This window comes from Achroia grisella, unplaced genomic scaffold (genome assembly GCF_030625045.1).
Source record: "Achroia grisella isolate CSIRO2021 unplaced genomic scaffold, CSIRO_AGI_Agris_v1 utg546, whole genome shotgun sequence".
NCBI lineage: Eukaryota > Metazoa > Arthropoda > Insecta > Lepidoptera > Pyralidae > Achroia > Achroia grisella.
Window position 1 is genome coordinate 6,412,581 of NW_026712931.1, and position 12,031 is coordinate 6,424,611.

At 34.1% G+C, this 12,031-nt stretch overlaps 1 protein-coding gene across 1 annotated transcript; it reads right to left on the minus strand.

Moving 5' to 3' along the window:
- Nucleotides 1-181: 181 nt before the first annotated feature.
- Nucleotides 182-11,910, minus strand: LOC131848072 (condensin complex subunit 2). The gene is made up of 12 exons (XM_059197829.1): nt 11,643-11,910; nt 11,187-11,348; nt 10,454-10,654; nt 9,901-10,057; nt 9,179-9,287; nt 8,525-8,698; nt 5,681-5,805; nt 4,990-5,199; nt 2,443-2,680; nt 1,699-1,885; nt 1,373-1,483; nt 182-1,127 (listed from the first exon to the last, which is right to left on the minus strand). Exons 1-12 carry the CDS (start codon nt 11,772-11,774, stop codon nt 825-827), a joined length of 2,109 nt encoding a protein of 702 aa, XP_059053812.1. The 5' UTR covers nt 11,775-11,910; the 3' UTR covers nt 182-824.
- Nucleotides 11,911-12,031: the final 121 nt, after the last annotated feature.

The following is a 12,031-nucleotide window of genomic DNA, read 5'->3' on the forward strand; positions in this document are numbered from 1 at the left end:
TATTCATTGATTTGGATCAAGTTATAACATTAAGAACCTCTCATATTCACAAAATAGTTATGTTTTGCAAATTAATTGTTTAAAAAATAAAGTTCTTTATAAAAGTATTTATGATTTCATTTTTCTTTTTTTATTGTTATAGAATTGAAAAACTCCATTCAGTTATAGTAATTTTATTGCTTATCAAAATAGTATTCTAAAAATATACTTATAAAAACATCTGTACATGTTATTTAGAAACTTATTGTTACTTTCAAAATAAATGAAATAAAAAATGCACATACTATTATTATATACAATATTAAATATCGATAAATTTGATATACCATAGAGCTTTTCGGATCTACGCAGACAGTACAAAGTAATTTGTTTTCAGCGGGAAATTGGCACAGTACAAATTAAAGGTATGCATACAAGTGCATTCCATAGCGTAAATTGTATGCTATAATAGAACACTATTATATGCATAGTACGTTCTTATATTTTTGTCAGTGTTCTCATATCATGATTAGTTTCACAACATTAAAATAATTACAAGAACCATATTTTTTAAAAATATAATACTAAAATTTGCTACATTACTGAAATAATGATCATCCCCAAAAAAATTCAGTCACAATTTGATAAATAATGCACTATTAAGTACTAATTTATATTTATGGAATACATTTATGTGTAATGTCGTGTTCTATTGTCATACACAAAAAAAGTACGCCGAGTATCGTAGAAGTCAGCTGCGTAGACCTTTACTCTGCATTAGGATTTTAGTACAACTTACAAGAAAATAATTAGAAATTGCTTTAATTTCCAACACTTAAACAAGATCATTTTATAAGACCCAAAATACCAAAGTCCTTTAGGTCCTCCCTCTTTTCCAAAACTAGTCCTTTCTCGTTTGCTAAATGCAGCACAGATAAAAGAGCCAGTGGCACACTGAGCGATTCACGCATATTAGTCGATAGTTTGTTTGGCAATCGGGAATAAATCGAAAAGAATGTAGTCTGTGACACATCCTCTTTCTCTCCTTCTGGAGTTTTATCCGTTAGCATTTTCCAAGTGCAGTGTTTCAATTGTTTCATATCGACTTTTTTCGCACGCATTGCATAAGGTATGAAGATTTTCGCTATCTGTAATGAAAAAAGATGGATTCGTAAAGATATAGTAACAGGCATATACACTTTTTACAAATTCATATTTGTTTTTCAAAACTGTCACATTACAGAAGCAGGATGGTCCACGTTTTTGTAAAAGGTGTAATGCGTCATGCGTCTTGTTCTTTCACATACGTTGAGTAACGTAAATATGTCGAGTTTGTCCTTAGTTATCGGATCTGAGGTCAAAATATAGAACTTACTGAATCATATGTACTTACCTTAGTGGGCGGTTCAAGCATATCCCCTATTTCCTCAGGCTCTGCAGCTTTTATTTGATCATGTAGATCACCCGCGGCCGTCGCATCGTCATTTCCCCATTCGTCTCCATCCTGTAACAACGTAAAAAAGATATTATTAACCACATAGTAAAAGGGTCCATCCTGATAAATTCCTAGTGAATTTATTAAGATGGGCTAACTGACCTGACTTTATGTTCGTCTTATCATAGACGGGTGCAGTATTCCATTATCACCAAATATAAAAAAAACTAAAACTACCGAGACCGTTAGTATAACAACATAAAGGTGAAATATACTACACATACCGGCACATTGTTGGGGCAATACGACGCGTCGTTCTCATTATTGTAGTCGTAATCTCGGGCTTCTTCGACGGTGAGCGGCTCCTGTTCGGGCAGCTTAGCCGGTTGACTGTGCTCCAAGTCGCGCTTGCGCATCATCATTACGTTACGGCGAAGGAATAGTTTGCGGAAGTGGGACTCGTCTAAACCTCTGTAGATATTATTATTGCGTTAGTTTTGTTTGTTTGATAATAGTAATAATAACCCAGGACAATTTACACAAGGTCATCTAGTTCCAAGCTAAGACCACCTTGTGTCATGTAGGTTTGCCAAACCCAAATTTAAATAAACAGAACTATTCAGTTTAAAGACAGGACGCTTCTCTATTACAGAGATGCAATATTTAAATTAATATGTAGTAAAATAGATGAAATAAATTGATTGAAAGTTTTTAGATTTAAACTATTCTGGGCTTCCCAGAATATTAGAAAAACTGGGAAATGTCCTGGGAAACGAGAAAACAACTTTAGTGGATCTTATGGGTACTATATACCTAATAGAATTACTTTAGCACATTTTTCATAGAAAACAACCAGACCAATGAAATTTGGTCTAAGAATGGATTATAATACGCGGGAGCTTACATAAGCTATAGATTATTTAATGAAATAAAATATACCTATATGTAGTAAAGTAAGGATTAAAGTTTCTATAAATAGTAGACAAAGCTGTGGGTAAAAGCTAGTATTGTTTTGTATATTTATTCACCTGTCAATAGGAGTTTTGAAGTTGACTTCATTCCATGTATGTCCTGTTGCCAAGGTCTTCCTGCTAATCATTATTTTTGCAGGCTGTGTGGGTTCGTACTCGCCAGTGGGCTCTGCTCGAGAGTCAAACGCCAGACCGATTCCCAGGAAATCCAGTTGACGTTTCGTTCGTAGTGGCCTTTTACCGTCAACAGTCAAACGCCCTCCAGTTGACTGTGTCCGCTCAGATTGTTTCGAAGCTAAGAGATACACAATTCATTTTTATTCATTTATTTTATTCTTGTTGACGTAAATAATACCCTGAATTTCTAGATTGAATGGTTATTTATAAGGTGCGGATATAATAAACAAAATCACAATTCATAATATTACTTTCATGTTAATTAGTACCTCAATCAAATATGTCGAAATATAAAGCAAAAACTTGATTAAAACTTTATAGATACAAGATTATGGATATAAAAGTACAGTATAAACTTAATTTACTTTATAACCTGCCAATACTTTTTTAATATAAAACTGATAGATTAAGTTAATATTTTATTTGTTTAAGTAATAATTTAGAAATACTAAAAATTGTATGATAACACAGCGTGACTGCGATGGAGCGTTCTTAAACCTAATTTGATAAGTTTTAATAGTCAGTTTGCCGTTTTATTCGTCGCCGAATATTATAAAAAGGATATAATAGATTAGATATATCAGTAAAATACGATTAGAAGTAATGGATAAAGTTAAAAATACAAAACATAATATAATTAATCTAGGACAAGGGACAATCTAGGACTGGGGAAATTAAGATTTTTGTATTATTTTATTTTCCTACTGTCCAAATCAGGTTAAGGGGTTACATGGGTTTCACGGTTTCAAAAAATCGAAAAATTTTTTTTTGTCTTATTAAATTCTATAACATCTCTAGAATATTGTCCTAAATTTTCAAGTTGATCCGACTAATAGTTTCGGAGATACAGCCTTGAAAAGGTGGACGGTCGAGGTCAGGTATAGGCTGAGGGCGCAGTAGGTAAAACGCAGCTGCAGCTCATCTATTGTTAGCTGTAATTCTTGTCCCTTTTTTTCTTTATATAAGGTAAACTACTGGAAAATATTTCATTTGGTGATTTCTCGTTAAACTACGAAGTTCATTTTGAGGTTATAAGTGTTTGTTGTGAATTTTATTCGATAAAAAATGCCGTTTAAAGTGTCTAGAACCCAGATAACGGAAGGTGTTCGTATCAGCATTATTATTAATTATGCACGGTATGGACCTAAAACTTGGCCCAAATTGCCATGAATATGCCCGAAATATGGATGAAAACCGGGTGACCGCAGCCGAAAAGAAATCTACCAGCGAGACTCGTGAAGCCAGGATTCGTCATAGACTGGAGCAAAAGGATGCCCTGGACAATGCAGGTGCAGCAGGTTCTCTACTTTATGGCCCAGGAATCGACGAATCAACGTAAGTTAAAAAAAATAAAAAAAAATACTATCTTTTATTGTCTCTTAAAACTTTAAACGCGTTTTTCTCAAAACTATGTTTTCAAAGACGGTTGTCAAGATTTCTCGCGAACTACTCAACCGATCTTGATGAAATTTTACACAGGTCTTCGAGATATCATTTACAAGGTCTTGAACGAAGGACTTTTTTTTATTTTAATTACAACTATTTTAAAAAAAAAAATGTCGAGAAATTTTCATCGAAATTTGCATTTTTTTTATAAAAACGTCTGCCAAAAATCCAATTTTCATTTATTTTTTTTTTCCTTCGTCCAATACCTAGTTTATTGTTTTTACTAAAACACGTATTTTTTATTTTTATTTCAGATGATCCTGAAAGAAGTTCTGCTGACAACGCGGAGGCACCTTTTTTCCGAGGGACTGCCGGAAATGGCGTCGTAATGACCGCCATTTTGATATTTTTTTTTGACAATTTTGCAAAATGTTTATTAAATATGTATCTTTTAAATAAAAAAAAATTCATTAAAATATTTCATTTTTTATATGTAAAAAAAATTATTGAAAAAAGGCCGTTTTTTGCCCGAGGAAACCCATGTAACCCCTTAAATTTGATGTCTTTAAAATAATGAACTCATATGAATGTGAGTTATAAAGTATTTTTTTTTATGGATCATTATGAAATGGCGCATCCGTCTACGGTTATCGTATGAGAGTTGGCCCATCGTGACACTCACCCGAGTTGTTAACATTAATCGAATTATTGCTAGTTCGTAGTTAGTATTCAAAACGTTTCAAATTAAAAATGTTAAGTTTTATTTTTACAACTAAATTATTCAAAATAGCAACACGCAAGTTTCTTGCTCGTTCTAGTGAAGAGATGAGAGCAGATTAAAAATAAAATAACTATTACAACCTATATCTGTACGTTATTTTTTGTGTGGACTGTCGAGTATGAACTTTCTTACAGATATTAAGTACCGTAGTTAGTACTTAGATTATTCATTTTAGTTTCGTTTAGGTATCTCACTGGTCAGAGCCAACAACTATTGCCATGCATTATCATTTTGTTTGTAAATAAGCGTGCGAGTCGTACCCGTGTTGTTCTTGAGCCGCCAGTGGCTGGGCCCGGCCCAGGCGGCGACGATGGACCCGCAGTAGGAGTACTCGAGGCGCGAGTCCGCGGGCGCGGCGGGGCGCATGTCTGCGAGGCGAGCGCGGGCGGGCGCCGCCGCCGCCAGCGCGGCCCGCGCCGCCTCCGCCTCCGCCTCCTCCGAGCTGTCCACGCCGCCCAGGGGCTCCTCCTCTGCACACCGACGTCATCGTCATTCTTTTACTACACCATTTTGACGGCTCCGATTCGAAATTGGAAGAAACGAAAAGCGATTCTAATCTCGCATGATACTATAATAATAACCATGGACAAATCCTGGATTTGGTATTCGTGTGGATGACTCTTTGTCTGGGTGTTTACTTTGTATATTATTATAGTATAAAACGTAGTATGCCCTTGGTTTTTCATTACGAACACTATATTTTGCTTGTTTTCATGTGTGTATATTATTTATTCAGGGCCTATAAAATAAACTATTAACTATGATCTAGCTTACCCTCTTTCTATGGTGAAGATATTATGTATGTCAATCATATATGCAGTAATCTTATCAAATAACAAAATATAATAGTGATAACGCAGTAAAACTCGAAAGTTGGGTAGTTCCACTAAATTCTCTAGTAAAGCATCATACAAATTTGCGTAGGGCTATATTTTGTATAAATATACTTACCAAACAAGTCATTATGTATGTCATCCTGAGGTATCGGCTCCACTTCAGCGTTGACATCGAAGGCGAGCGCTTGCTGCGATAAATTCAATCGGTTCTCTTCCACCCAGTTGTTCACTCGTGTGTTACTATTACTATAATCACACAAATTAAGTCGGTAAATAACATTTCGTATAGTAAACAACGGCATTATTGTTAATAGACACCATATATAAAATATATTATATCTTCACAATTAATTCTTGAAGATGGGGTTTTCATTGGCACTGTTGATGTTTTTTTTTTCAAGTATGATAATGGACTCACGCACCCGCCTACGTATTGGTTAATGTTGACGGTACCCCAGCGGAGGATTCTAAGATGAGCATGAGGTCAGATCAAAGAAATTCCTGGTGAATTTGTCACGAGAGGCTAACGTGACAAATTCAACAAGAATTTATCACGATCGAAACCATCGTAAAAAATTTTCTTGGCAAAAGGGGAACCGCGTGGAGGCGAGTGAAGGGAATCCGACATGAAACTAGCAATAGGGTCATCAGTCTACATTACTAACAATCCCCTTCCTCACAATGAAAAATGTATTGTTCATCAAGATTAGGGTGCATGATTTCTCGAGCTTTTCAATTTCTCGGGTCTCGAGAATTCTCGAGGTCAATTTCTCGGGTCTTCTCGGGTTGTCGAGAAATTTACATTTACGTACGTTTTCTCATATTATTTGGTTCCAATAACTCAAAAAATTCAGTGGTTTTCCTCTCAAATAAAACTTTTATTGAGTATATTTAAAAACATTAATATTATGAATAAATTTATTTTTTTTTAAATAGAGAAATAATATTAGATCCTTACATATGAAATTGGCGTTTTGTCGTACTGGCCACTTGGATCTCAAATATCTCCTCTTTGGTTAGGAATTCCATTTCCAAATTTATACAGCTATTCACTTTAGGTCACTCACAGCATACAAAATGAAAAAACTTAAAATATCGCTTTATTTACGAGTACGAGTTCCGCCGTGGCACCAGTGCTACACGGTGCTAAACGGCTCGAAGTATTAATGATGTGTACGGCAGTGGTCTCGTGAAAGAAAACACGTGCCTTTTTGGTTCCAACGTTTTCGTTCTGGAAATTTCGACCTGCAAAGCAATCTCTGTGGGCGACCGGAATCCAAGGTTGATAATGAAGAATTGAAGGCTATTGTGGAAGCGGATCCATCGCAAACCCGTCCGAGTTAGCTGTTGGCTGCGGTGTTAGTGACAAAACTGTTTTAATCCTTTAGCAAATTGGGAAGGTGAAAAAGCTTGAAAAGTGGGTCCCTCATGAATTCAATGGAGTGAATCGACAAACGCGCGTAGCCTGCTGCGTTACATTAATCAACCGGCATAATAATGAAGGGATTTCAAATCAAATCATTTTCTGTGATGGACAGTGGATCTCGTACGATAATCAGAAACGCTCATTGCAATGGCATTGCAATTGCAAAACCCTAGCGAACCAACCAAATCCTGCCCCAAGCGAAAATTGGCTCAAAAAATGTTACTTGTGAACGTTTGGTGGACTATTTCCGGTGTTGTTCACTTCGGCTTTCTTAAATCTGGCCAGATGATTACTGCAAATGTGTATTATCAGCAATTGAGAAATCATAATGGAAAAGCTAGCTGCTAAACAACCGAAGCTGGTCAATCGCCAAGAACGCTTGACCACATACTGCACAACAGACAGTTACCAAATTAGAAGAGCTTCAATTGGAATGTCTAAGACAACCACCGTACTTCCCGGACCTTGCTCCAACAGATTACCATTTTTTTCGAAATTTGGATAACTTCTTGCAAGGGAAAAAATTAAACTCCGATGGGGCAGTCCAAAGTGCAAAAACAAAATGCAAAAGTGCATAAAAAGAAATGTTTTTAAAATTTATTAAAAAATTTATAGAAATACTTTGCTTAAATTAATATATTATATTTTGAAAAAAATACTTCAGGTTCCCTTACAAAACGCCAATTTCAATTTTTTAGGACCTAATTATTCAGACTTATATTTATAACTAGCTGTACCCGCGACTCCGCGTCCGCGTGGAATTATACTTCATTTTTTTACAATAAAATAATGTTTCTAAAATATAAGTAGCCTAAGTTACTCCCTATTACATCAGCTACTGCCAAAAAAAGTCCCGTTAAAATCGGTTCAGCCGTTTCAGAGATTAGCCGGAACAAACAGATCGATAGACAGACAGACAAATATTTTAAAAAGTAGTTTTTTGGTGTATATTCCGTATTTATATTCACATGCATGCAGTAAAAACCGGTTATTACAAACATACACTCCAATTTTATTTATATGTATAGACGACAGCACCATTTTTGGCTGCTTATTTAAAAAAAAAAACAACGTAATCAAAAATAGTTTCTACAAAATAAAAAAACAACATGAAAGAAAACAAAAACGTTAATCTCTTAAATTATTGCGCCGCCACGCAACAATACAAAGGGCAATTTAATTTCTATATAGGTATATGATTTCTCGAGTTCTCGACTTTTCTCGAGCTCGATTTCCCGGGAACAAAACCCATGAATTTCCCGGGAATTCTCGAACCGAGAATTCCCGGGAATGAACCCTAATCAAGATTCAATACCACAACCTTTGGGTTTCTAAGTCAGTAAAACACAAGGCGACTACGCTTTCTATCCTCTTTTTTTAAACGTCTTCTTTCTTTTGACTGGACAGTCCCATTTATTTAACTCTTCTCATCCAACTTCGTCAATACACTCCTGTGTCCTGGGTCTCTTGGGGTGTTAATTCGGCGTTTCTTAAATCTTTAGTCTTTATTAAAACAAAAAATAAAAAACTTACACATCTTCTGTTTCCGGATCCCAGTTGCTGATAGAGAACCCTGTGAATGGTTCACATATTTGATCGGTATCGTTGAACGCCGGCAGCAACTTAACCGCCAACGTAATGCGCTCGTTCAAATCTAAATCCTCAGGTATATTCTCTTTTATTGGTTCCAGAAACTGGTGGTCGGTTCTACAAAAAAAAATCCAATACAATGTGTTCGTGTTTCTTCCATAAATAACGTTACATGTTGGTAGCCTAAGTTACTCCTTATTACATCAGCTAGCTGCCAAAAAAAAGTCCCGTCAAAATCGGTCCAGCCATTTCAGAGATTAGCCGGAACAAACAGGCAGACAGACAAACAAAAATTGTAAAAAATGTTATTTTGGTGTGTGTACCGTATTTCTATTCATATGCATGTAGTAAAAAACGGTTATTTTAATGTTACAAACAGACACTACAATTTTATTTATATGTATAGATTGAAATTTAACGCGTGAAACCGCGGGCACAGCTAGTCTGTAATAAATATATATTATCATTATAAATATAACCAACCGTGACAAGGACAGTGGTGATGTGATAAAATCACAATCACCAAATTCCTGTGAAGAAATTAATGAACTGCCCTATTGGATTACGTTATTAAAACATCAAATTCCACTTGTATACCTCAATATAAGAGCCAGTGTCTTGTCGTGTATCGGTAAAGTCGCGTTGAAAGCGCGATTCGATGAGGTCACATCCCCAGTAGTAGCGGCCAATCTCTCAAAGAATGGATCTGAATAATAGAACAAACAATTATTATAATAGTCCATTCAAATAATATGGGTTGAAGCTGAAAATAAGTGTTTTATTCTCCGAACTCCCACAGAACAATGAAAACTATAACTACAATAATTGGTCCTGATGATTTAACAATTTAGAACATTGCCTTACTTCCAATAGGCTCAGGTTCATTTCCCCATACATTATAAACATTTGTATTCATGAGTATGATTGTTTGTATTATTTTGGGTGTTTTCTATATATATTATGTATGTATTTAAAAAAAAATGCATTTAGGTATTTACATCGGTTGTCTAGCACCTATACACAAGCATTGGGCTTGGACCTGTGAATTTTTCTGGTTTATTATTATTATTAATTATACAAATAATAATCGATAATTAATGCTATGGCCATTTAGTCCCACAATATACCTATATAAATGCTTAAATACATTTTTATATATACATACATTAAACATAGAAGTACACTAGATATACTCAATCAAAATAAAGTATTGTGATGGGATCGAACCCACCAACATGTTCATACATTTGTTAATGATAACTACTTTGCACTATGAGAACTGTCAGTTTGATTGGTATTCCAATCATTTAAAAACATACCAATACAATCAATAGTATCAAATTCCCCATTGAAGACTTCGGGATTGGCAGCAATGGCACCCTTTGACCTTTTCTTCTTTTTCTTTACTGGAGCAGAATCACCATCTACAGCACCTTCGTCTTGAACACCATCATCATCCTTTTTGCCTCTTTTTGTCTGTTAACCATGAAATTGAAACAGCAGAATTTAGTTTTGTTTGTAAAGTTATTACAGGGAATGGGGAGTGGATAGTTAGTTATAGGTCACATTCTGTAATACAGAAGACTACTGTAATACATAGACAATACATACAGAATCTGTATGTATTGTCTATGTATATTATATATGTATGTAATAGGTCACATCTAATAATGTATGTTACTTTCAATTAGGTTGAACTTATTGCTATTGAAAAAGAGGAAGATATTACAAAAGATGGTCTGATGATCTTAGAATGATTACCAACCCAACTCTTAAGTGAATATTTCTGTTAGATTGTGTAATTATATGTCAATTAATTAAAGGTTTCAGTTTGAAGGTGAACTGTAAATCACTTAAAAATAAAAATCTTACCTGAGCAGCTTTACACAATCCTCCAGCCATTTTAAGCACATCATAATGCACAGCATCAACTCTAAATGAATATATTCTAGCAGATGCATCAACCACAGTGGATGCAGTCTGTAGATTGTCCATACGGGAGTCATGTCTTCTAAGCATTGATGTCATAAAGTCTATCAGTTGCAGATTCCATGCATTGTCCTTGTTTATTTTCTAGAAAAATATTAATGAAATTGTCATTAAAAATTACACTTAGATAATGTTACTTACATTTCCTGTTTCTCTCTACAATAATAAATTTTTTACACAATACAAAATTTTCATGAAAGGAACTACTATATTTATATATTAAAATTAATATTTATAAATTTCTTGTAAAATCATCAAAATAATTTTATTTCATTATTCTATAGCACTAGTAAAAAAATTTTGGAGTTTACAATAATTATGTTTGAAAATAAATAAATTATATGATTATGTCAATAAAATTAAATAAGCAACGAATAACTATTAATGTTTAGTGTAAATAATTTGGTATATAAAAATGCATTCAACTCTTTTTATCCAGAATAAATACTATATCAACTGTGGTAAAGCCAACAAAACAACAATACATGAATAGCAACTTTTAACAACAATCTTATTAGACTTTGGCAAGTCTATGTATATTTATTTCATGCTTTAAAAATAAATAAACATTACTTTTATCAAAAAACTACAATTTTTAGAAAACAAAAAGACTAACATTTTCAGCATAAAGCTTGAGGCAGCCCTGGAAATGTTCCTTTTGAGGCGATGATGACATTGTATCACGACCTCTTCTTGGAGAGGCCAGTGGTGTTGATGTAACCACTGCTCTTTCTGATGCCAGCAGGGAAGACCTTTCTGCATCATCATCATTGCGATCCTAAAACAAATGCATACAATCACAATTAATTGTATAAATAAGTATTATATCATGGTGAGTTGTATTAAGTACTTGTAAAATTTAGAATAATAATTCTTAATATTATAAAATTATCTCTCTCTCGTGAATTAAAATTGTATAAAAATTCCTTTATATTATTGTATTGTAAATAATAGATGCAAAATATGTAACATAGTACTACTGCAACTGTCTCCAAACAGGTAAAATAAACAAGACACATAGTGAACTATATATTAAAAATTTTAAATACGATGGTCTATATTAATTACTAACCTCATCTCTCGATTTAGTTAGCCGAGTTTGTTGTGTAACTAGACTCCGTCTCCGTATTGTATTACTGTTGCTCCCGCCAATACTTTTTCTCGTCAGTGCTGGGGTGGTTGTAATCGGATTGTCTATCATCATATTAAATATTTTCCATAAATTTGTATACAGAATAGTAGTGTAATAAGTAAGGCCTAAAGATTTCTTGTAAGCATTTGCAAGAACACCGTGAAAACACAGTACAAATTAAAACTCAACCGTTCATTTCTTTCAATCAGTCGAGGAAGTAAACAAACCATAGATAATTTATATATTTTTTTTATTTGCCAAATAATGCTTTATTTGTCACACTACTGTGTTAGTAATTTACTCCGGTTTTTTTAATAAACTGGAAAGAG

Bases quoted from the DNA above. Each gene is read 5' to 3' on its own strand.
- LOC131848072 (XM_059197829.1), bottom strand. From the start codon at position 11,774: ATGATGATAGACAATCCGATTACAACCACCCCAGCACTGACGAGAAAA. The intron at 10,655-11,186 runs GTTAGTCTTTTT...ATATTTTTCTAG, and splicing joins TCAAGCTTTATGCTGAAAAT to AAAATAAACAAGGACAATGC. The intron at 9,288-9,900 runs GTATGTTTTTAA...TCTATTATTCAG, and splicing joins TGATACTATTGATTGTATTG to ATCCATTCTTTGAGAGATTG.